General features: G+C 37.8%; 1 protein-coding gene across 6 annotated transcripts in view; it reads left to right on the top strand.

Moving 5' to 3' along the window:
• Positions 1 to 27,045, top strand: part of CAMSAP2 (calmodulin regulated spectrin associated protein family member 2) — a 73,551-nt gene that overhangs the window by 7,762 nt on the left and 38,744 nt on the right. For 4 of the 6 annotated variants that reach the window (XM_021405340.1, XM_021405338.1, XM_021405343.1 and 1 more), the window contains exon 2: positions 3,035 to 3,294. In XM_021405340.1, coding sequence (XP_021261015.1) covers positions 3,035 to 3,294 — 260 coding nt within the window. Of the gene's footprint in view, positions 1 to 3,034; positions 3,295 to 4,212; positions 4,303 to 19,816; positions 19,835 to 27,045 lie in introns of those variants that run through there. The other 2 variants (XM_021405341.1, XM_021405342.1) reach the window with 2 other exon arrangements.

Raw genomic sequence — 27,045 nt, 5'->3', positions numbered from 1 at the left:
CTTTTACAAACAGTTTTTTCTTAATGTGTTCTTTATGGAAGTCACTAACCTGTAGAAAATGTCCATTTCTCGGCTGAGGTTTTACATGGTCTTGTGGCTCCCAAGAATGACGCAGATTTTAATTGGGAAGCCCTAATGTTTTTAACTTGTTAATATGATCTTCAAGGATAAGTAAGAGAGAACTTCTTGATGGACACTTCTGTTTTTACTGTTCCTTAATGCAAACCTTCATAAATCTGGAATTGTTCACTGTTGCGGCCTTACAGTCATGTAACTCAAAGATGTCTATTCATCTGTGTGGAAGCCTGAAAGTTTTCCAGAAATGTTTGTTTGTTTAAAAAAAAGCCTAGACTTTGCACAGTAATGTGAAGAGCTTTTTCCAAGGAGGAATCCATACTAACTTTCAAGAAATACTTCATATTTACCTGAACAGAGTTCTTTCAAAAAAACATTTCTAAAGGTCGGATTACAGCTAGTAGCCATGAGTGGTTTTCAGGTGCTTCCCTCCTTTTGAAATTTCCTGTTTATGTGGAAAGATAAGTTACAATTGCTTAATTTAAAAAAAAAAAAAAAAAATCTGTTGCTTACTTTAAAACTTGCATTGAGTTCTTTCATTTTTGTTTTTCTTCTCCAAAGAATATCTGCAGGATTGTTACACAAGTCCATTATATATTAAGACATAATTGCCTGAAGATACTTTGAATATTTTTCTAAAAGTATCCTAATTCTAAATTTACATAATTTTTCTGAACTGACGTGGTATTGCTTGCACCCTACCCCCCCCCCCCCATATTCATGAACTTATGTATTCATTTCATTTGTTCTCTTCACAGCTTAATATTTACACCAAACAAATTTTTTCTTCTTGGAAAATGCCTCTGAAGATAGGCATCCAAGCCTGAAACCTGTGGTCCTAGTGACAGTCTGTTTATTTATTTCAAATGATGCACTCTAGCTTGACGAAATAGCACAAAAGTGCCTTAAAGTTGGCATTTGGGATTACAGAGTGTGGAATCGTGATGAGGACTGAGCTCCTGATCCTGCAGTGGAGGATCAGGAGGGGCCTCAGACATTGTGAGCTCTGTGTTTCAATAGCCAACATGTGGACAAACAGGGGAAGAAGGAAGGACAGGTAAGGTTGTGACAGATGGGAATAATGTTTAGGGAACTGGATGTAGCTAGCAGCTTATAGAGTTCCTTAATCGTAATTGCTTTTCATCGTCTTTTGAGACTATAGGATCCAAAGAGTCAGTAAGTGAGGCAGGGAAATGCTAAGAGAAGATAGCAGCATAACAAAGAAGTGCCATTGCATGCCATTGGTAAATTTGGTTAGTACATCTAGTATATTGATGGGGGGGGTGTTGATGTTTGTCTTTGGCTTTTTTTTAAAGTAATCTTATTTGACATTAGACTTGTATTATAAAGGACAAATTCGTTTTGCTGGCAGCGTATTTTGGTCTGTACTCTATGAGATATTAGTTTTATAGCCAAATTTAGATTTATGGTTTAAGCAATTCGTACACTATACCCTTCTTCTCCGCGATGTTATGAATTGACAAGTAAGAAGCAATGTCTAAGCTATTATTACTTTCTTGGTGATGTTTACGGAAGTACATGTTAATATTCCCCTTTATGCATTCTCTAATGCAAATCTGAGCTACCTTCCAGCTCGGAAAGGCTAGCTCTTCGTCTAGAGCCCACGGTGGGAGCATATGTGTTGTAATAGAATATGTATGAGGAAGAAGATAATCTGTCATTATCTCGTGCTGGAGTGTTCTGAGGGTTTTTTCCTCTCTCCTGCTCCACCCGTATTGGGCCACTGACTCCACCCTGCATTTCAATTCCTGTCGGTGCAGCTGCTTATCCAGCTCAACTGAGGGAATACGGATTGAGCAGAGACCTAGAGTTGCATCACTGTTTTCCTGCACTCTTTTTTTCCACTTGGGCTCAGGTGAAGAATCGCATGCTCTTTGTCCCAGAACGAATGCCCTTGGCTTAACTAATTAAAAACAAAAAAAGTGGAGAATGAAATTCTTACAGCGACAAAGGGAAACCATCTCGCAGAGCATATGTCTGAAAACGTAGCATCTGAAACTGCATCCAAGTTGTTCTCCTCATCACTGGTGATTTAATTTCATTTGATCTAATACCATCTTGAATTAATTTATAACTTACATTTGTGGTAGACAGAAGTATACTCCCTCTATGCTGTGTTGTGTGAAGTGTTTGGAAAAACTGTTACAGATAATCTTGAACTGCCGATTTTGGAAATTAAATCCCAGTATAAACTTGACAGAATCTCACATAGCCTTCTGTTGGTACTGAGCAGGTTCATTGTGAAAAAAGAAAAAATAAGCCCCAATTTCAAGGAAACTCGGTAGCATGAAGAGATGAGTAACACTTGAGTATTTAATCAGAAGAGGGAAGTCTATAATGTTTTCATCTTGTTTTCATTCTTCAAATTCTCTTAAAACATCCACTTCTGTATGCTTAACTGCTGAATGTTGTTACGCTGTGATGTGTGACCCTTGGCAGAGCGATGAGAAGGCTGCTGAGTGGAGATGTCTCTTTTTGTCTCTGGAATTAATCTTTGCTAAAATATAATGTTCCGTTTCCTTTTTATCATGGTAATAGAGACAGGTTTTTCTGCTCAGGTGGATTTTGTTTTGCCTTTATACGTCTGATCTATACAACATTTTGCTGAAGAGAATCAGAATCTTCAGACAGGAATTTGGAGAAGCCAGAAAACCGTAAATAAGTGATGCTGTAAAGCACAGATGGGCCTTCTGGTGTGTGGCCTTTGCTGAGTGAAAATCAGATTTTTTTTTCATGTTTCTATTTATGGTTAAACTGTTACCTTTGTATGCCTTCTTTTCCCAGTGTTATATATCACTATGACTGAGTAAAGGTTTTCACCTTCCCTTGAATGTATTCTCTGTGATGTAATTGTGAATCCACGCATTTAAACAGAAAAATCCTAGTGCTATATGTATCTTTTCTAATACTGATGCTTTATTATTTTTGGTCTTTGTAGAAAATGTTCCAGAAGAACTGCGAGAGCCATTTTACACAGACCAGTATGACCAGGAGCACATTAAACCACCTGTAGTTAACTTGCTGCTATCCGCAGAACTCTACTGTCGTGCTGGGAGCCTTATTCTGAAAAGTGATGCTGCAAAACCACTTCTAGGTCATGATGCTGTTATACAAGCTCTGGCACAAAAAGGCCTTTATGTCACTGACCAAGAAAAATTGGTGACTGAACGAGATCTTCACAAAAAACCCATTCAGATGGTGAGTGTTAACTTTTGAATGTTTATTATGTTTCTTACTGTGTGCTCCCAGTAGCTGCATATCTATTTCTTTTTAACATGTGTTGCTTTGTTAAAGTATTTTTCTCAAACGCTGTTAATTACAGAGAGGCTTACGGTTGTTTTCATTTCCATCTCCTCATACCTGTGAGTGTATATGTATTTTTTTAGTGCTAATGCTTGAAAACATCTATCATTCTACTTAGTGCAAGTGTTACTTTTTTACATGTGACAGTGCTGACTGCCGGTGAATATTTCTTGTTTGAAAAGTGGTTTGAATATAGATATTTCTTTTTTCCATCCTTACAGAAATATTTGGTTAAAAACTTAAGGAAAAAAAAAAGTTTTGATACTGGCAATTCAACCTCATAACATTCAGTAGTCACCAGTTACATATTAAGTCATTGTAAAACACACAACAATGGTATATTCTTCTGTAAAGACTTAATAATAGGCCTTTGCTTTCTACAATTGCTAATTAAAGCATTGGTTCAACAGATGGATGATTCTATTACTAATCTACTAAGCCAGTGGATTTTCCTTTTTGATTGGAGCTGAAGAAAAAGAAGTCTGTAGAAATGGTGGCTACATATGGCCAATCCTTTCCTCTAGATTGCATATGAAAGGGCACTCTGATACAATAATGTTTAGAGTGAGATATTGAAAATATTTTAACCTATTATTTAGTATAGAAAACAGTATGAGACTACTAAGGCTGAGCTGGCACCTTCCATTCAAACACAGAACTTTACTCAAGTCTGTTCATTTGAAATCACTCACCTTTTTTTTTAAATGTTTCAATAGAACTACTGTTCCTACTGTACCCAGAGGTATTTGTTGCACAATCTGTTCTTTTCAGATTAAAGTGTATTGGGCACAAGGAACAAACTGCCTAACAGAGGAAGGACTTCTGTAAATTTTTTTGTGCTCAGCTGAATATACACTTTGCAGTCTGATTTTTCCCATGAACTTTTGTTTAAATCTGTCCTCGGTAAGTGACTGACAACTGTTACGAAGTCTTGTGATGCTTTTCCAGGTCAGTGACCTGTAGCTATTGCTAGAATGAAGGTGGGTGAAAATAGAGCAATGTTTTTATCGTTAGCTCAGTAGCAGTATGTGTTTATTGACATGTAAGAGGAGGAACCAGCATTTGGCACAATGTGACTGAAGACAACCTTTCAGTTCATCAGTTGTTATTAGTTGATAAGTTGCAGGGGCTTTACAGAGATCTGAAATTAAAGCTACTAATTAGTTGTTAATTATTTCTTCCATGCGGTATTGCCAAGAAGTATTAGACCTCTTCAGCTGCACAATGTTTTTTGCTTTGATAGAAAGGATGGTAGTCAGTCTGTGATATTAAGACTGAACTCTTTACATCAGCTTTGTTTTCGTTTTTTGATGGAAAATTCATTCCTTCTCAGAGAGTGCTTAACAGCTGGAGATAGCAATATTTCAACAGTAGCGTAATAAAACTAGTCAAAGCGCTGTTTTTTTGCGTTTAACTGCATTCACTGATCACAGCTTAACTTGAGACTTTGCCAGCCTACTTTTCGTATCTCCTTTGAAAGGAGATTCCTATCTACTTTGAAAAAGGAGAGCTTGGTAAAGAACAAGTGGTGTCTTAGTGAAAGAAGCTGAGATGTTGTGTTAATATGTTCAAAAAAGCATTTAGGAGATAAAGAAACAAACTTCATGACTGTTCATGTTTTTATGTGACTTAATGCCATTCGTTATCTCTGGATGAAGTTAAGGTTACTGACTTGCAATTGTGAGTCAATGACTCTTTCATTTGATCTGTTTCTAGAGAAATTATAACAGGCATCTCTTTTCAGAGCTGTCAGTTGAGACGCATCAGTATTCCCTAGTTCAGTTTGCAAGTGTTTAATTCAGTAATTAATGTTGCTTGAAATCCATTTCAGTAGCAGTCTTTTATTTCCCTAGTGCTTGGGTGAATATTTGTGGCTTTTTCCTGTGTTGTTTAGGTACAGTCCAGCAAGCAGTTACTCAAGCATGAGTCTTGTAACAGCTAATATCCATAGATGTCTATTCTGCCTGGGTCACTCATCCCCACCTCAGTGCTGGCAGCAAATCCTAGAACGATAGAATGGCTTGGGTTGGAAGGGACCTTAGAGACGATTGAGTTGGGTCACCGTGTCGTATCAGGGACACTTCTCACTAGATCGGGTTGCCCGAAGGCCCATCAAACCTTTGAATGCCTCCGGGGATGGGGCATCCTATGCCAGTGCTTCACCACCTTCACAGTAAATAATTTTTTCCTTGTGTTTGAACTAAATCTACCCTCTCTTCTCTGATAGTCCCTCCCCAGCTTTCCTGTAGGCACCTGTTATTGCAAAGGCCTACAGTGATGTCTCCCCAGAGCATTCTCTCCTCCAGATTGAAGAACCCCAGCTCTCTGAGCCTCTCTTCTCAGGAGAAGGGCTCCAGCCCTCTGATCAATGAATCAGATGAAACTGATGCTGTTAGGCTGGCTCACAAGCAGCTGAGTGGAGGCCATGGGACAGGGAACAACAGAAAACCCAACTGGCTTGGGCAGGAGAGCACCCAAGCCTAACGTGGTTGCTAGCGGAGAAATGGCTATGGAAAGTGAAGTCTCAATTTTTTCTGAGCCCAAGAGTTTTAATTTGTTGTAACATAATGATGTCCCTAAGGAAGTTCCTAGCAGCAGAACTATATCTCAACTGGGAATTATCAACCTTCTTCCTTGCTGTGCAGTTTGTGAAGCTGACAGAGGACTTCAAATCTGGCTCTTAGACTATTGCCAGTCTTAAAATTATCCCCTTGATATCTTCTGCTACCTTCTCCTTAGTGTTCCGTATGTCACAGTTTCTTCAAGTCTTGGATAGTAAGTTATATATTTTGTTTTAGAGCATGAAATGATTTTTCAGTTTTGTAGAACAGAAAACTTGCGTGTATAATTAACTCATATGTTCCTCTCTTAGGCCAGATTGTGTAAAACTGTGCTCAGTCTAATTCCGTGTAATTTAATAGAAAAATATATGGTGGTCTTTGTCTTGGTTAGCTTGCCTACCCTGTAGGAATAGAAAAAGATGGTGTATGTTAGAGGACTTACAGTGTTTTCTGCAGAGATGTATTGCATTTTTACAGCTGAAAAGAGATAAGCTATTGTATGGGAACTGCTGAGTCATGGCCTGAACCACTGATTGAGCACCTGCAGCAAAGACCCAGTCAGCCCTGGGAGCACAGGTGAAGGCAATTCACCTGTGCGACCAGAAGGGGTGGAGCCTGGCTCCACCCCTCTTAGGCCTCATTTAAGGGCTGACTGCCCCAAGGAAGGATCTCTTCCTGGAGATCCCTCCTTGGTGGGAGCCTTTCCCTGCGAGCCCAAAATCTTCCGATCCGGGTGAGCGCTGTTTTTTTCCTTCCACCTTTTCTAACGCTATTTCCATCGCGTTAATCCTTCTGATTGCTACAGCTATCCTAGCAAAATAGGAAAGGAAGTTGGAATATGGAATGGTTTGCTTTGCTTTTCATGTGTGTAGCTGCAGTCAGCAGATGTGGAGTTCCTTGTGCTCTGTATGTGTTTGTAGTGAAGCGACGGCTGCGGTGATTAATCCTTGATTTAATTCATGTGTAACAAGAATACTTCCTAAATCAGGCATGTCAAATATTGGCCTTCTCAATTTCTTAGACAGCTATAACTAAACCTTTTTCTAGGAGGTGCCTAACATAATGAGGACTTCGAAAAATGTGTGAGGTGGATGTGTTTCATTCTTTAAGTGTTCGGGTAAGGATGGATGCTAGTTGCTTTCTCAGTCCTTACGACTTGGCTGCATTAGCATCTAATTTGAGAAGCTGCAAGTTTTTGTGATTGTCTGTGTATATGCACGTATCTCCACCTATGTGCATGTATATAACTTATAAATATATTCATTGATTTGTTCCAGTGGAATAAATCTGGGAGAGTCCCACTTAGGAAATGAACAGATGGTAACAGGAGCAAAGGCTTTTCTTAAAGCCTCTCCTGTGTAGGGGTAGGGAAGTCTGTGTGGGGTCTGGTTTATTTTGGACTTTTGGGTTTGTTTTTCCAGTTCAAAGGAAAGCCAGGTTGTTTTTTAGGCTTGTTCTGATTTAAAAACTTGTAATTTAAACTGTTCTTGAAAGACTGCATCTTGAGATTACATTATATATCACTTCAGTGTTATGTCTATTTCTGTTCTCCGTGTATTGCAAGCCATTAAAACTTAATTCTATGTTTACTTTTGTTAGATCATATTCGATAGGATCCTCCTGTTACCTTTATTCTTGACAGGGGACAAAAGAACCAAATAGGACATTATAACTCTCCAGTTAGAAATTCATGTTGTTACGGCTCTACTGCGTAAGACTTCAGGTGCTGCAAAAACAGTCCTCAACTTTGAACTGAGACAACATTGAACCAAGAACCAGAGCGTTTGTGTTTCTGAAGTCTATACTTCGGTAGCGGGGACAAAAAGAATTACCTGATGCTTAGAAACTTTCTGAAAGCTAAGTAGCAAAAATGTGAGTAAAGCTGTTTATTTCAGCTGGCAGATTAAAGTTGCATTAAAAAAAAAAAAAACCCACTTTTTTTTAAGAAGGCACTTCTGCACCCAAACTTTGTCCAAGTATAGTAATTAGGAATAGCTTAAGATTTCATCTTGGTTCAGGTAGTTATGCAGCAATTTTTGTTTCCAAATGTAACATTCATAGATTGGTGTTTAAGCCAAGATTAACTTTTATATTTCCATTCTGTTCTTTTTTCAATGTCACATTTATTTCAAAAGCAAAACTGACCTAAATCTTCATGTGAGGTACACACAAGGTGGGTAATTTATACATGAGGAGAACAGGAAGAAAATCCATATTTGATCTTACTTCTCTTAGTTACAGGTATTAATGTTATGCATATATATGCATATTCTTATAGGACAAACTTGTGGAGGCTTTACCGTAATTTTGACATTCAATCATTCTAACTGCATTGTATTCATATGCTGGTGATCTCTGGCAATTTACCTCAAGTTGGAGGGAAGAATCAATAGATTTAGTGAGGAATTAAACACTTTCCCTCCACCAAATCCGTGTAACGCATTTCTGTCACTTGGGAGAAAGAAGAAAGAATCAGTGTCTTAATTCTCTGAGGCCTGCTACTCTGCAGGGAGAATGCCTGCTTCTCTATAGGGAAACTGAAGCTGTGTAGTTACCTGTGCGCTTCTCTACCGTTTCTATCATGACCAAGTCCAACTAAATTTCAAACTTGGGTATGGCAATGGAAGATCATTACAGGCTGGTTTTAAACAGATATTTATTAAAGGATGGAGGGAAAGAACATGAACAGATGAAGTAATATTACAGACTACTACCAAACTTGCAACAAAAATATATCAATATTCAATAACAAGGGCATGAAAATGGAATTAATATATATATGCGTGTGTATGTATATACATGTATGTTTTAAATCAAGCAATTTTTTTTAAAGGGAGTCTATTTCTGGAAAAAAAACTTATTAAATCTATTTCTTAAATAATACTTAATGACTAGAAAAAGGTTTGTACATAGTGTATATAAATACTATCTCCAGGAAAATATACTTAAAATTTTTTCTATATATATTATGGTTTCAGTAGCAGAAAATATTTAAAAACAAATGAAAAGCCCTGCACTGATCAACTACGCTTCATGCAATCAATTTCTGAGTAAACATAAATTCTGATTTGGGAAAAAGAACGTTGCAGAAAAAAAATATCTGCCAGCTGGGCAGTGATCTTAAAATTACACCCATGTATAATTATTTTTGAAGATTACTCTCATTAATCAAGAAATACTTAAATTGTTCGTATACTAGAAATTTGTCATCCAAGATATGAAGGAAATGAGCGTCTCCAGCAGTAAGTACATAATAGCTGGTAGGATTAAAAATTGTTACCTTCTAAAAGCCAAGATGTAGTATGAGTAAATGGATTTTTAATTCAAAAAGTACTGTTCTATCATCTAAATTGTTTATCCATTCAGCTGCAAATTACTTTCTTCCTTGAAAATGTCTTCTGTGAGGAAGACTGGCAATAATTCTCTTAGTAGTAGGGAGTAGAGGCAATTCCTGGGGCCTTAGCGCCAGTTCAGCTATTCTGTTGTCTGCTGCTAAGTTAGTCATCGCCTCTGAAGCTCGTGTGAAACTCAAAGCTAGGACCTGCATCTTTTTGTGGGTAGGACAACAGGCAATAAGTAGTTAACTCATCCTGCGATCCAGATTTCTGATCGCTTACAGAGTGCATTCATTTGAAATGACAGTCCCTCTCCTGAGAGGAATATTTATCCTTGATGAAGGACTCCGCCAGCTCACCCAATTAGCTTGTAGCTACATGCTGCAGCCTCTGCGCTTTCATGCTGCGGAATTCCTTCAACTCTGTAAGGCAACGAGAAGTATACTACACACTTCACAGAGCAAAGGAATAGCATGTGGCTTCTGCCTTGAAGAATTTGTTTTCTGGTTTTAGGCGTGATGTAACAAGTTTCCATTCCTGTGTGATTATGAATTACTTGTTAGTTGAGGGCACATAAAAAGCTCATGCGCTTACTCGACTTGAGCCAGTAGACGTTATAATATGTAAGCTAAAACAAAATACTCTAATGTTAACTGACTTGTGATACTGAAGTATCTTGCGTAAGGGAACATTTCACAAAAGAGTAAATAGTAAACAAACGTAGTGATGAAACAGAACCTGAATTTAGAATTACTTTATATTCTTAGGTTTATGCCTTACAGAGTCTAAAGCACTGCACAAAACCGGTCAGCTGTGGCTTTAGGCTGAGGTAATAGATAACTGAGATGTTCCATGTTTTTTCTGGATTTCTTCTGTAGACGCTGTCTCTGCATACAGGTTCCTTTCAGGACTCTCATTTTCTTGAGAAGAGTGATCCAGTGTTTTTGCTGGTCTTGTGTCAGATACACCATCTCCCTTTAATTAGTATTGTGCAAACATCTGTTTCACATGGTAAATCAGCATCCCAAAGGCAGCCTGGATACCAAGGCCCTAAAGCACAAAGTGTCCGTTGGCACTTGCGTGGATTTATCTGCTGCACTTCTCATAAAGCTTATTCTGCTCTTAACTTAGCTGTGAACTTAGTATCCCATTTATGCCGTGCAATTATGCTGACTCATAGGCTGGGTATTTTGTTCTGCCATCTCATACTGCTGCTTGTTTTTGAATCGTTTGTCTTATGGAAGATGTTTTTTTCTTATTCATGGAAATAGCAGCAGTGATTTTTGGGTTGCTTCTGTAGTGTGCTTGTCTAGAGTTGTCTAGAACCTCGTGCGCACAAAACCAGTGCAGATTGTGTGCTGGGGGTTGTTTCATTTCCGTGATTTTCTGGGACTGAAGAGTGTATTTAATCTAGGCCTGTTCCTTTTCTGAAACCAACCTGTATGTCTGTTTATTTACTGTCAGTGCATTCTTTAGCACTGAAGTCAATTAGCATGGACTGTAGTCAGATTGAGTCACTCTTGTATGTCTCTGAGCTATTGTCAAAAGAAACTGCAGCTGAAATAAAATTTCGTAGCTAGGTTGTTCTAAGCTTACTTTGATCCACTGCCATCCTAGCCTATGTGTAGCTGAAAAGAAAAATTGCTGTGGAGGACCTCTGCTTATTAGAGACTTACTATGGGAGAAAGTAAACATTTTTTTTTTTAGGGTATCGGTTTTGAAATCTGTTTACCAAAGACTGTAGGCCTGGGTAGGACTTAACTCTAAAGAATCACACAGATACCAATATCAGAAATCTGCAGAAGAATCAAGTGACCACAGTGGCCTCTGCAACATTCTTAAGGTTTGCATGGAGTGCCGCCTGCCCAACTCATGCACCGAGTGTGGCAATGAACACAGAAGGCAGCAGAGCTCCTGGTGTCAAAGTTGTCTTGACATCGGGGCATCAGGTTGGCTTTGTCCTACGAAGTAGGAAGGTAGGAATTGTTTGCTGACCCTTTCCAGGAACTCTGATGTTGGAGGATGGAAGTGCAACCTGCTTATTTTCGTGTTTTCAACTTTCCCAAAGAAAGAAAACAAAACTTTCTATATTTCTTTGGTTTTAATTTTCAATTTTGTCTCCCGCCCCCTCCCCCCCCACTCCTCGTGCACCCTGAACTTCTGCACGGAAGTCTATGTAGGATTTTGCCCTTGTTCGTGGTTCTAGCAATGTATCTGATATTTCAAATTTCTATCAATAAAAATCCTTGCATGTAAGATAACAAAATCTGAATGCTCTTGTAGGATGCATTTTGGTTGCATAGAGCTATTGGATAGACTGTGGTTTTTGTATTGCATTTCAAGTATGTTATCGAATCACCACAAGATCCTTGCTTTATTCAGAAGTGGTATTAGAAAATTTTTTGCCGGAGGAAGGAAGTAGGCAACATTCAGAAATAGCAGCAAGGTGCCTCATGCTCATTCTGATGTGAAAATGTGGTCATCGTGTTTTTTCTTGAACTAAAATGAGGAGAGATAATTGCAGCGCATCTTCTTTCAATTAATATGTAATAATACTAAAACTGAACTGCAGTAGTTGACATGATAACAGAAAATAAAGGGGAAGTATGCCTGGAGAGAAGGTAATAGTTCACAGAGTCTTCTGCCTTTCATGAAGAAATCAAGTACTGCATTGGTTAGGGTTCTGTTTTGTTCTCTTCCTTGCTCATTCGGAAGTCGAGTGTTGCTGTGGCTGAAAAAATAGTTGGAATTCTTCTGCCTTAAGCACACGAGGTATTGAACCAAATGTATTCTGATTATATTCTTGTTCTGCATTCCTTCTTACTCTGTTGTAAGGGGAAGGGGAGGGGAGACAACAAAAACAAAAACACCTAAGTCCCAGAGCCTCACAAGGGAAAACAGATAAAAGTAGAGACAAATAATGAAAGAAGGTTGTTAAGAATTAAAGCTCCTGAAGGATGCCAGATACCGTATAAGAAATGGTTTCTAAACTGGTTGGGAAGGATTTCAATTAATCTGGGAAGAAATATTTTTTGTTAAACAGCTAAAATTATGTTTTCTCAGTTTTAACAATACTGTTTAAGCAGTGCTTTTCATCTTTTTGTTGCCGGTTTGCTGCTGTGACCTTTCTTTGTCTCTTTTTCTATATGCAAAAAGTTTATTTTAAAAAGTATTTAGAAATGTTCTTACTTGAGCTCTGTTAAATATATATTTTTGCAGTGTAGTAACCACGCTGCTTCTGAGAGAAGAATCTATGAATTGTTTTGCAGGCTACCTAGAAGATTTTTTTTCATGGGTTTGTTTATATTGTGTGAAGAGAAGACTTTGCTAATACCTTTCTGATGGATAGGGGAAAGCTAACGATCCTACATGTTTGTTGTAGGCAGTTAGCTCCTTAGGAGCAGCCTTTCTTCCTATTATGGGAAACAGTGAGCTGCATTTAGCAGGAGGTAAGGACCGGTCATGTAAACAGAAGGAGAGCCTCACTACCAGCTCTGTGTAGTACGTAGACGCATAATGAGGGCACAAATCTACACTGGATACTGAAGGAATACAGGAATACAGCTGGTGCTCGCTGTAATGCAGCAATTATTTTGATACAGTGCCAAAGAATGCTGCTGATCTGCATTTGGTAATCCACACACAGGAACCTGGCAGTCTGCTCTCACTTAACTACTCTGGTGACGGTGTGCTCTTTACTATTGTATCGTAACGTGAAAAATCTTTGTTCTTGCATACACTGCAGAATTTAACATAATTCTGGGACTTCTTTTTATCCCCTCTTCCCTCCCCCATGTTGAGTGAACAGAATTCTGCAAGGTGACCAGAGCATGTCTGGTATTTTTGCTTGGCAATAAAATGTAGTAAATAGCAGTGCACTCGAGCCTGCAAGTCAATATATGAAATGACATAAACATATACAATGAAAGTGTGCACTGAATTTTTTTAGCCTGGTTTTGGTAAATAAATTGCAGATGAGGTATAACTGAGATTTAAAAAATGAAAAATTACATGAATAGCAGAGCAAGTGTATAGATATTGGGTAAACATGTAATGGTGAGTCAAACTAATTTTACATTTAAAATAGTGATGAAGAACATGTAACCACAGAATGTATACTGTTACTAAGAAATCCTATGGGTAAAATCATGTTTCTTAAATATGGAATGGAGGTATCTGTTACTACTAATATCTCATGAAACAATCTGGATAGTGGCGTTTCAACAACCAATCTACAGCGGCTGGTAGAAACTAATTGCTGCTGGAAGTGGCTAAAAAATGCAATCCGTATTATCAACAGCATTTGTTCTGAGATTTACTTACAGATATTTTACCCTCTTAGCCCATTTTTTCCTGATGTTGGCCCACTGACCTGCGGTTTATAAACTTAGCTTGCCTTTGGGCAGTTGGGAGGCCTTTTTAATTCCGTATACTTTTTGCTGTATAAAAGTCAGTCCTTGATGTGAAGAACCCTACCATACCACAGAAAGTCTCCCTCTTCATGAATAATTGCCAGGAACAGACGAGCTAGTGGTGGTGAGGAGGTAAGCTATAGGTCTGAGCTGAAATGTGGTAGCATGGTGTTGTCTCTGTCTCAAGCTGTACGTGCCATTCCTGGCAGGTGCCTGGCTACCTCTGCAGGCAGACTAAATAAGAAGCACTTCTGATCCTTCCTCAGCAACTTGTTGGGATGATTCCACTATCCTTGTTGTTGCCTTTACCTGTTATCTTAGTCAGTTTTTTCTTCTGCAGGATCAGCCTCTTATTGTGCTGTATCTGTGAACACGGAGAACAGTTTATTCCCTCTCCTGAAAACTGGACCCAGGCTTCTAACTGGGATCTTGTTGAGGTTGTAGGGTGCAGCAGATACAGGATGCATTTTTCAAACTCAATTATGCAGTTCACACACAAATCGCAGCTGACAGGGTGACATTGTGTGCTCATGTTCAGGTGCTTATGGGCTCTAATCTCAAATCTTCTCTTCTGACCAGCTACTTCAATGTTTCCCACCCTAAATTGTTGCAGAAGGTAAGCATAGCTTTTTTTGGATACTTTACTCCTTGCTACTATTTTGAAATTGAATATACTGAGATCGATACCACATGCTTTGGTGGAAATAACCCATGCTTGATTTTTGTAGGGCACGCAGTGAGGGCAATAAACATTTGTGAAGGTTTCCTATTCCATTACATAGAAGTAGTTCTGTAAACGTGAGTGATGGGCTTGTGTTTTATGAAGGGCTGAATCATCTGCTGTAAGGAGCTGCACTCTCTTTTAAGATCTTTGTTATATTGACACCGTTATTGCTCTGTGGGGGGAATAAAGATGCTGAGAGGACTGAGTGGAGTTGCATCCTAATAGATAAAAGGAAAAGAAAGGAATAGATTAAATGTTGATGAAAAGAAAGTTAAAAGCTATTCAAAATTGTGAGTTTCTTTGTCTTTACTCCATATTCTGTACCTCTCCCCACTTCCCCCCCCCCCCCCCCAAAAAAAAAAAAGCTCTTCTTTATGAGTTTTCTGTAAAGGCATGTTTGTGTATATGAAAGCAAAAAAAAATGGTGTGAATGCCCATAGAAAAGCTGTAATCCAATTTAATTCAGGATATTGTTAGGAAGTTTCAAAACTTCTGTATTGCTAAATTACCTAGAGTGAAATTTATCTGATATGTACTTGCAAATAATGAGAGTATACCAACTGTTGATTTTTAGCTTTGTTTTCAGCAATAGGAAGAAACAGAAAACAGTTTATAGTGTGGTGATGGGAAAGTAACATGATATGGCAATGATGGAATTGATGAGGAGGGACGTATGGATTCTAATGAAGAACTGCTAAAGGAGAAAACACTCGTGCTGAAAGTCCTACTCAGTTCAGTTACTGAACTTGCTATCAGTTTTAGTATGATAAACAAAAATAGTTATCACTTAATTAACTTAACTCTGGTGTCTTCTAAGTTGTTATAGTCTCCTCAGGTGTACTCCCCTGTGTTTTATGGTCTTCTGTTTGCTTTTATTTGTTGCCTTTAGTTGGAACCATAAATAGCATTTTCTTTAAGTCAGGACATGTATATGCTGGAAAACTCTCAAGTATTATGTACTTCTGAAAAAAGAAAAAAAATTTCCATATGCCTCTGGGCATGGAGGGATAATTTGTCAGATTTTTCCCAGAACATCTGGAGACTGAGAATTTCTGTTGCAGGCTACACGTGGCTTGGTGTAATTGGCCTGAACTGGTTCTGGGGGAGGGAGATGGGTAATAGAGCCTTGCTTGTTCTAACAAGATTTGATGTCTTAATGACTTAAACACAATTATGCTCTTACCATACATACAGCTGTAGTGTCGATTATTTTAAGTTCTTTTCCTCAAGCAACTTCAAGCTTTTCTAAAGAAGAAAGCAACTTTATCATAAACATAGCTTGCCTTTTTGTTTTGTACTGAGTTAAAGCAGAGCCTTCCATTTCACTGTGGCTTATGTGATTCTCTTCTTAGCTCCCTCTGCCCTGCTTGCTTTACTGCTCAGATCTGTCCTCTTCCTTGGTTACATTTCCCACAGATTTTGCATTCTTCCCAAGCCTGTTCACTGAGGAGGTTTTCTTTCAGGTTGTTGATAAAACTGAATGGTAAAAAAAAATGGTGAGATAACCTGGTGGTGTTTCTTTCAAGATGCACGAATTCATTCATGATTCAGGCTTAAGAGTTGAATTGTCAGTTCAGCTGACCAGATTGTAAATATTTCATGTATCCAGCATTAAAAATTATATTTAATCAGAATGTGTTAGCATCATCGGATGCCCTGCATTTTTCAGTTGCATTTATAGTGGAGTTTTTAGAAGTACTTATGTCCCAGGCGTTCATTTTTTTTATTAGTGTTATCTTTTTTAATAAATCAAGCTACTTTTTGACCTTGAAATTATTTTGCATGGGATCAGAAGAAGGCTGTATGTCCTTATAATTATCTGTATTTTCTGCTGATTTTCTAAAACACATTGTTCCGTTGTTTTCATTTCTAGTCTTTTGGAATGTCCCCAGTGTTCTTGCTGTTGCTGAAAGAATGACACAGTATGTGCAGAAAGATCCTCTTAAATTGTTTTGTGATTCATTTTTTTCGTACAATGCTTTTTTGTTACGTTACCTGCTCTAGTCTCAGAGCTCAAGATGTAGGTTATACGTGAAATTGGCAGTCTTGCAGATAGTCCAAAGCATATTAATAATTAAACATTCTTCGGAAGAGAAAAAAGTGCAAGAGATTACTAGTCCTAGCAGAAGGCAGACTACAGTTCAGACATACAAGCTCTCTCTCATCTTAAATTATTTACATCACTGCTCCCATGAAATTATTAGAAGAAAACAATAATTTAGGACCACACATTGTAGCAATTTTTCATATACTAGCACTGCATGTTGTACCCAACTGAAATAACTTGAAGTGACAGTGCAAGCAAGTTTAGAAAAGGTTGCCTTTTGTGATCCTGGAAGCAGTAGCATGTGCAAGAGATGAGCTGTGGGAAATCGAGTATTGAGCAACTGATAGAAATTGAAGGAATACATACATGCTCTATTGAAGTAAAATGAGCGATGCTGTGTGCTCCTATTAAGCCAACTGTCTAAGGCATTGCTTTATGTACTTGAACTTCATTGAGGAGTCATAATTAATCTCTTGTCTGTGAATTGATAAATAAATTCACTTATTGATAAAATTAATATGGAAATCGGGTTTTTGCTTTTGAGACAGATTTGTGACAGTGCTTTCACATCTTAATTTAAGTATGCACATCTCCTGTCAACCATTTTGTCTTTATTAACAAAAATTCAGCTATAAAATTTCATTGTTACTAACACAATTCCCATCAGCTGAACATAGAATGTACTTAAGGAGGGCTACCTGCGGGATTACTGGTGGTCTCTTGCATATGCAGTTTTTTTTTGAAATATGAAATCTCTTCCAGGATGGCTCTTTTTAATCAGGCCATTGTTGGATTTGATCTCGCAGATGTTGATGAATATTTCTAGTAGGGTTGAGATGTTTCTCAGTACACTATCATTTTTTATCCTTACACACGGCGTATTCTCAGTCGTCAACGCAATGAGAAATCCACCATGTTTTTAAGGCTGAAAGGTGGAACACAGCAAAACAAAAAAAGACTGCTGATGCTACTACGTTCTCTGGGGTAAAAACTGCCTGTTTCTCTTGGCAATTACATCCCTTTTTCCTGTATGAACATCTTGGTTCATAATTATTGTTAGACAATGATTATCTTATTTACCATCTTTTTGAATAAATTGAAGTTCAAATCATGCAGGACTGATTTCCTAGTATTTTAAAATTTATTACTACTATTTCTTTGATGGTATTGTTCCTTTTGTTTTATCCAAACTGCTGTCTTCTAGATTTCCTCTACAACTTATTTGGTCTGGAAAAATACCATTCTTCCAGTATTACCACTGACTATATTTAAATATATTCCTGATTTTTTTTAATCTTTGTATTTCTTCAGTATCTTCCCTAACTCGTCTTCAAAAACAATTTAAAATATGGTCTGAATTTGCAAGCAGTTCTAGTCAAATTAAATTTTGCTTCTGTCTGTTGTTCCATGTATTGGATGGCCCATATCCATCTTCTCCTGGTTGTTTATTTTACAAATTCTTTCTTGTACAAGTTTTTACAAGTATATTGGAAATAGCTGTTGGAGTACGGAAAAGAGAAACAAACTGATTCATTTGCCAAGAGAAGGACTGTAATGCCAGCCAAATAGCTGTGGGTTTTGATGATCTTTCCTCCTGGTCCACCAGCACATATTGAGAACAGCTCAAAAAGGCCAGCAGGATTCAGGTTTGAGAAAAATGGGAGAAATTAGATGGCTCACGATGGGAGCTGGATTTTCCATCAGGTTTGGAGTGAGGGCTGAGTAGGAGGGGAAGTGAAGTTACTGCTGAGCACAGTGCGTCCATCCACAAAGCTTTCTTGTCATAGAGCACCTTAGCTTCTCTTCCCTCCTTTTTGTTACAAGAATATAACTGGAGTTGAGTGCTTGGAGATACTTCCTGAAAGTGCTTGAGTTATGGTATCCAAAAGGTATTGTCTGTGTGTGCCAACCCCAGTAAAGTAGAGCCCTCCAGATCTGTGCGTAGGCATGTTGTGATAATGCGTATTGCCAGGAATATCTTTTCCAAAAGGATGATAAATTATTTTCTCCTACAGTGTAACTCCCACCTCTCCTCCCCTGTCCTTCTTACATTGACATTTCTGTAGATGGTGCTTTACAGATTTAAGTAATATGTTGCAAGTCTGTTGGCAACTAGGCATACCATTATCACTTAGTTTATTGTCATAGTTTCTGGGACAGAGTAATGGTTTGTGATTAGAACAGGAAATTGAAATGTATTAAAGGAAATTACATGTTTTAGGAATTATTTTTTAATTTTTTTTTATTTCTTAATGTTTTTCTAGTTAAGCATTAAGCTGATAGTATAATACTAGTAGCTGGTATCAATACAACTGAGTCTGCATGGAAATCAGTGATAAAACGTGAAAACAAAGGTTGACTTGGAGAACAGACAAGGTGAAAATGAATTCTGTGGTGCACAGCTCAGGGGAATGCCTTTCTTGGAGAAATGTTGGATTGCTGTGCACTATACATGGGAGAGGGAAAGAAGCTTTTTTTTTTTCTCTCCAATCTCACTTCATAATCAGCAAAATACAGGGCCTACAGAATGAGGAAATGGGTTTTCTTTACAAATTTGGCAGTAAAACATCTTCAGGACTTTGTTATGCTGCCAGCAACACTGTAAGTCAAATAGTAACAGATGAGGGTCACAATTTGAGCTCCTCTAAGCTGTTTCTTCATTAGAATAGCAGGTCCACATGCAGGAAAGATTGATTTGAAGTCATGTATTTACTGAATAACTGACACTCCCAGATGGGATTATTTGTTTAGCACATCAGAGGTTTTCAGAGAATTTCATCTTTAAGTATTGCGTGAGTATGCTAAATATTCAGGCATCCATAATGTGCACGCATTGGAAGACTTTTCTTTACAGAAATTTTTTACTGATTTATATTTATTGCATGTTTTAGGTGATCAGGTAGACTACAAGGCACTAATGTGTATTGCCTGTTAGTTATGACTAAGAAATGTACTGGGTTATTTCCTCTTTAATGAGAATTATGTCATCTTTTTCTAATGGTGTCTGTGTCATGTTGGACTACCACAATACTGACTTTCAGGCTTTTGACCTGCCTGTGCAGATGGCCAGCTTTCTAGGTTTAATAAAGTTTATCTTGGGGTACTCAGGTAATATAACTTGCAGTTATTGCCTTTTATTCTGATATATTGTGATTGAAGCTAATGTCTTTTTTCTAAAATTTCCAGTAATGTATCTCATGAATAGTTCAGACAAACTTCCAGTAATCACATCTTTCCATTTAGGGGTTATGGAATTCGAATGTTTGTGAAGAAGGAACTGATGCCAGTCAATTTAGTCCTTCAGGGAGGAGGTGTGGAAAACAGAACACAAAAACGGACTTTAAGTACAGAGCACAGTAAGGCAATAAATTAAGGGCACTTCAGGAAACTGCGATTTCTACTTTGCTTTATTTAGTCCCATTAAAAAAAAAATCAACACAACATCAGTGAGGTTCTCGTAGCAGTATCTCTCCAGAGTTTTTGGCCTGTCTTTATGTCATTCATCAGCAGTCTTTATTATTCACCTTTTCCAAACAAAATTGTTTTCAGTTCTCCAGAATGTTCCAACACCAGTGAAGACTTTGTTGTGTGGCTGTGCCATATTGCCCTGACAAACCAGTGTAGCTCATCGAGTTGCCTGACTCTTGCCTGGAGTCACGTTTTTTTAAACTCCCAACACTTGTAGCAGAGGTTTCCAGTAGTGCTACTGGTATTTACTGCTGTTTTTGGAACTGCAACAAATGCCTACTTGCATTCCAGTAATACATATCTAAGTCACTTAAAAGTAATATTTGGCAAATGAAGGTGTAGGATTTACTGTTTTTCATGTTTCTGTGTTTTGTTCTTCTGTTCAGCTGTTTTCTTTGTTTTGCTTCATTTATGTCCCAGTCTCTTACTCAGCTTGCCTTGGTGGGGGAGAAAAAGGAGGAGTGATATTTTGGAGAGAAAATAGTTGTTTACTATAATGTGAATGTGTCATTACTGGAAGTAACTTTATCACTTCGAGAGGTACTAATTATGCAACACCTCCTAGGGTAATGTTCTGAGCCAAAAAGGCAGGAGGAATAGGAATGTGGTAGTATGTTTTATTGTTTTAATCTTTAAGTAGACACGTGAACCGCCAATTATTTCATTACCAAAGGGAGGTGGAGGAGAGATTTCTCCAATTTGTTTTCATGCCTTTAAAAGTATCATATTACAAACAAATAATCGAGAAGTATGAGACCAGGCATCTTGGTTTCCAGTTAACTGAGGAATACTGTTTGGTTCGTGGTGGACTTCTGACTTTTTTCTTTGGGGAAAAAAGCATTCTAGAGTTTTGTGTGCGAGCCACAAAGTAATTATCCTTTTCATTTTTACAAAGGCTTCCTGGAAAGAAAATAAACTTACTGAGGAGGGTATTCTATTTATGATTTTTCGTGCCTTTGCCTAAGAACTTCTAAAAATCAGAGCTTTGGTTACTACTTCATTGAACTACCCATTTTTCTGAAAAGCAGAGAGACGTTCAATCACCTTACTAATATACAGCTTAGATTCCAGATTATTTTCCAAGTGGAGAGGTGCTTGACAACAGAAGTGTACGTCTGTAGATTGTTCAAAGATATCCAAGATCAGTCTTTAGAAAACTTGCAAGTGTGAAGTCTGGATTAACCTAGCAGGCGGAAAGGCTTTTGAATACAGTTATCTAAACAGCCCTGTACGCTTTTTCCACTTTAACTTCAACTGTGGACCATTTCCTTGCTTAGCAGCCACTGTTATAACTGGCCTGTCACAACCCCTTAATTACTGGACGAAAAAATGTTGGTCAGCTGTCTAATTTAGTAATACTATTAGTCAGCAGCTTGACACCTTACAAGCCTTTACTACAGTAGCAGCCATCGGGAAGCAGGTTTCTTGTGATCGGTTTAATTTCCTGTGTCTGTTTTAATTTCTTTAATACTGCTGATAGAACTCATTTGAGTAGGAGACTGGGAGTTTTCTTTTAACCTTAGCTGTTATTTTAAAAGAAAATCTTCAACAAGGTCAATTTCCTTCTCACGTTTTACTACTCTGTGTTATGGACTACAAACGTGGTATTTCTACAATCCTTTGAGGAAAAGGACAAATAATTGCTATTCTTAACGTAATTGCAATTACAATAATGGGTATGATGACCTTATTTCTCTGCCCTTTTTATGCTTAATAAAGAAACACTGAGCATACAGTGGTATGACATATGAAAGGGTGAAGTTCTCCCAAGCTTTTGAATGCTTATACTTCGAAGGCAGTAACCGCAACACCAACTTTTCTTTCTTTCATTGAGGGGGCTGAAAGATGCACATACGCTCTCAATAAACAGCCAGAATACACGTATAAACCAATAAGGATGGTCACCTCAAAAATGAAGATAAGTTTTTTTCAATAGAATAAAGCATTAATAAGTCCTTCTTTATAATTGAAAGTTGTTCCTAAAAGCCTTCACTGAGTAATTGAAGTATTTTTTTTTCCAGTATTGTGTTTTGGCAAGAGTCGCACACACGAGTTTCAGCTGGGAGGCATGTTTCCTGAGGAAACTGAGTAGAACGTAGTAGTTAAAATCTTACCCTGCAAGGCTCTAGTCCCAGAACTGTGCAGATGAAGCCACCTCACCATAATGTTAGTAAATGAAACATTAAAAAATGGCATGTAAGGGTGTAATTAAAAAAAGCAGAATAGAAATTAGAGACCCTTTTCAGATAGAAATGTAGGGATGTGTTACATTGCTCTTCCCACACAGACTGGAGCTTGCTTCCCCCTTTTGAAAGAGCATCCTGTTTGTTTTCCAACTTCATATATTGTCTTGTAAAACCTTAGTTTTTTTGTGATAGGCTGAGTTACACTGGGTTGGAGTCTGCATTGCTTATGCTTGTATTAAAGGAGTTGATGTGTGTTGTAGAAGACAGCAGTGCGACAGCTTGTAGTGTTTGATTGTGCTTTGGGTGACTTGCAAGTGTGGCGTTTGTTTTTAGCAACAATACTAGATTTTACTTCTGTTGATGACTTGGCCCTTTGGAGTCCTTTTTTGGTTTGAGAAATGAGGGAACCAAAGCTCATTTCACCTCTCCTTTTGTAGCAAAGCAAGTGTTCTGTATTTACCTTAAAAAAAAAAATAATAATAATAAGAAAAAACTACACCAACTTAAACAAATAGTGATACTGAGTACTCATTTGTCTTCTCTTACTGAAGGAAATGAGCTACATAGTTTTTTTTGTATGTTTTAATTTAACCGCGTATTTTCCATGAAGCTGGGTCTTCGTACTGAGAAGGAAACCAGCTAACTTGGACATTGATGGAAGACATTAGGTGGCTACCCAAGGAGCTTGTGGGCTCTCCATCCTTGTTGATACTAATAATGTACCCAGTGGAACCCCTGAGAAATCTGAGCTAGCTGGAACTTGTTTTGAGAAGGACTTTGGTCTGAATGACAGGCAGAGGTCACTTCGAACTGAAGGTATTCTATGATTCAAAGTGTCCTTTCAAATATTATTTGAATTCCTCTACAGCAAATTGCAGATAATGACCAACTGCTTACATTGTCTCAAAGTGAGAATCATCCTGAACTACAATGTGTAATCACCCTTTCAGTCTCTGTTGTGCCAAACAGTAATTGAACAAACCAGTGTATCGTACTATTCATCACTGTAATTCAAGTATCATTTTTCTCTTATTCTCATTAGTACCCTGCATACTTGTTATTAGAACTTAGTTTATCAGAACTTGAGACCATAGGGTAGTAGAGAAAGATGTTAAGTGCTGAGAATTATGTAAAGTTTCATCCTCTGTATTACTTTAGGCTGCTGGATTGTAATACATTAGTTATAATATAATGGTGTGACTTAGCCCAGGTGGATACTTAATACTCATGCCATGCTGAAACTTTTGTGAGATAGTGTGAGAGTAGCAAACTAGTTTAATGTTAAGGAATAGGCAAAACAAAATGCAGTTAGCATGTTGTGTCAGTTACCTGAGTAACAACAACTGTCATTTAAAAAATTACTATCTACAGCTCACTGGAAAATGAATTAATTATAAGTCTGGGTTGCAAGATCTCAAAACTGCTTTGGAACTCCATGGTAGCTGTGAGTGGCATTATCACCGAGACTTGTAGCACCTCACATCGTGCTGTGGCACAGTGCTGGGCTAAGTCAGGCACCACAGAAGGCAGGCCTTTGCTCACATTTGAATGAATTAGTGCCCTAGACATACATATATGTTTATTATGGGACCTCAGCCTTTTCTCTCTGTCCCTTTCTGGCTCACGTACTTGTAGCACGCCACCGAAACATGAACTCTTCACCCCGCATTCTGTAGCACCCAACTGCTCCTGCGTCCCCATGCAGAAGTGGTAGTTCTCCAGTGTTCCTAAGGCTATATTCCTGAAGCAGATGTTCACAGATGAACAGGCTTGGGTGCTCCCTGTGGACTACCACCTCTGTAGGTGTTTTGCTGAGTTGCCGGAGAAGTTAAACTACTGCCTTCAATGTCATTACTATGCAGGTATGAGTGAGTCAGGAAGAAGGAACTACTAATTTGTATATGGTGTACCTGGTTTACACCCCCAGCCAGTCCTGTTTCTCTTTTTCCCAGCTCCTCTATTCTGCAAAGATTGGTGGAGATTGTTGTGACACGAGAAGTTCGTATTTTTTATTATTACCATTTCACTTATTACCATTTCACTTTGGTTGAAATGTCTGGAGAATGAGAACAAGCAAACAATGCACATAAGCAACAAAATAGTAATTGTTTAAATGATTTTTGTTTCTGGTTGCTCTGGGCAGGATTTGACTGTGATCTAGCAGAATTCTAAATTATTGTTTAAAAAATATTAGGGAAATTTAAGGCTAGTGCTGTTTAATCTTCTACATATGTATAGTTCTGCATTAATTTATCATTTTAATTTAACCTGTATAACTGTAATTTTTTTGTTTGAAAAATGAGCGCTTAGATGTGAAGTTACTCAAGTGCTGATTTCTAGAGCAATTCTTGATGCTGTCTGAATGTATCTATATATTTATTAAATAGTGTGAAACTATAAAATAAGACAAAATAAAACTAACAGAATAACCACTATTTGCTGGTTCATGATTCCGGCGCTTGTTGTGTAGGTGTTTTCTTCACTATGAAGAAGTGTGGAGGGGTCAAGGGGTGAAGTCCCCCTGGTTTTGTAGTTTGAAAAGATTCCTGGAATCTGCTGAGGATTTAATTCAGATTGAGTTACTAGATGAAATTATTACATTTCCTGACAAGCGTAATGAAGAAAACTGAGGCAGTAGAACGTGTTACCAAAATGCTTAACTCGGCAAGTTTATATACTTAATGAATCCATTTTTAGAAATATTTCCCATGTCAAATATGTATAGCCAATCAAATAATGTTTTTATGCATTCTTGGAACTGATTACTAAAAGTAAAATTTTAACCAAATATAGAGGGTTATGATAAATATTGAAAAAAACCATTCCCTCTACCTTGTAGAACCTGTTAGGATATGTTTAATATGACACAGTAATGGCTGTTCCTGCTAAACAAGCGTCTTGCAGGATGTAAGTGCTTCATGCAAGTGCCGTGAGGTAATTCAACTGGATCGTTGCCTTGCAGGACGAGAAGAACGAGACAACTGGGGTTATTTTAGAATTGTGCTAGGGATAAGTATTGCACAAAGTAAAAGAAGAATTAAGTCCAATATTTGTCAAATGGCAGAACTGACTATCTCTGACTGTTCCATTTGGTTGATCAAAACCTTTTGACCTTGCTTTTCACTCGTTAAACTAGCAGATTGATTTGAGACTTGAGTTACTTAGGTGAAGGTCTTTCGAGGAAGGGTGCCTGGGGGTTAAAGCGACCACAAACCATGTCATTGCTTGAGCGCTGAAGAAAACAGAATTCAGAGATGTGGGTTAATGTGCTGCCTGAGGAGGTCACTGCTGTGTTCTTAACACACCCTTTTGCTGCTGCTGTTTTCCTCTATGTTTAATCCCGTATTGGTTTGCTATTCCCGTCTTTTACGACGTCTGTCAGCCACTTGGTATTCTTGTCTTTTCTCATTAAGTACACGTCCTATGGTGTTTATTCTGCATGGTCCATACGTTCTAGCAGTTAGAAATTCAGTGCTATTTTCTGTGGGGACAATCTCTCTTAGCTACTGTATTCTTTCTTGCTTTGTTTCTTTCCAGTTAGCTTGGCTTTATCTTCATAAGCAAGAAATCTTCGGTAATAATCATAACAGGAGGTATAACATTGATTTTAGAACTGACATATGCTGGCGGAACAGTAATGAGAATTGCAGTTTTATTTTGAGAAATGTTATTTAGAGTTAGCGTTACCAGATAATCTGCTTTTAGGAATACACAAAACATTGAACCTATTTCTAATCTTTGTACTTAATTGTATGTAATATCTTCAGGTTAAGTTCAATCAAGTGCACGGAATTTACTCTCTTCATTACTGTTGACTGAAGTAGCTGTCACCAGTGGTGCGGATGCTGCTGCTGAATGCTGTAAAGCAAACTTGTTTTATGCCTTTCTGTGATAAGTTCCTGGGTACAAAACCTGTTTTCAGCAAGTAGACACAGTTGGCTACAAGTGAAGCAACTGATAAAAAGTTGCACAAACATTCTCCCAGCTGATTGTTGAGATCTCATCTCTTCTTTGTTCAAGTGCCAAATTCAGCGTGGGTAAAATCTTTAGGGAGTTTAGCTAGAAATGTGTGTTTATTTTACAAGTGCGAAGTAAAGCATAAAGGCTTCTTTTCCAAAACGTGACCAAATTCCTTCACAACATTTTAATGAACAGATTCTTCAGGCACGACCAATTTCCATGAGAACAGAAATATGTATTCCTGTTTACAAAAATGGTATCCTGTCCAAGATCAAGTCTCTTAAAGCATAGTGAGACTAGGGGAGTTTTTTTGTAATTGGAAGAAAAAAAAAATCAAGGAAAGAGTTGGGATTCTTCTTAAGTTTTTTTTCTGACCCTTTTCTCAAATACCACGCTGGGAAATGGTTTTAGCTATAATTTTCCTTAGGCATCATGTCAAAAGAAACTTCCTTACTTGCATCCTTTAATGGAATATATAACTATCCTTAGTAGTATGTAATAATATTAGATATAATATGCAGTATTAACCCATAAGTATCTGTGTCTGTGCAGTATATACACCTTACGCGTAGTGTATTTTGATGAAGTTGTTGGCAGTTGCTGAAGGGAGGTGGAGCAAGCCAAATAATCAAAGATGAGGCAGAGGAAAGTATTAGCAGTGATGCTTCGGGATAATAATTCTACAGTTCAGTAAGCTTCTTACTGAACTAATCAGTAGTGGAAAAGAAAGCTGTGGAACCTACATTAAAGAAGCAGAAAGTAACCAGTAATTATATGGGATGACTGAGTTAAGACTCTTGTGTTCTATGCAGGGTGTAGCTGAGAAAAATAAAACCATGTTTGTCTTTAAAAAGAAAAAAAAAATCCACTTCAAAATGTAGCACTTTTTTTAATACGTAATACTGTGCCATGTAAAGTCTTGGCACTTTGCATCGTTGTAGTGAAATGATCAA

The sequence above is a fragment of the Numida meleagris genome, chromosome 7 (assembly GCF_002078875.1).
Source record: "Numida meleagris isolate 19003 breed g44 Domestic line chromosome 7, NumMel1.0, whole genome shotgun sequence".
Lineage (NCBI taxonomy): Eukaryota > Metazoa > Chordata > Aves > Galliformes > Numididae > Numida > Numida meleagris.
This window is presented reverse-complemented; position numbering and strand designations above follow the sequence as displayed.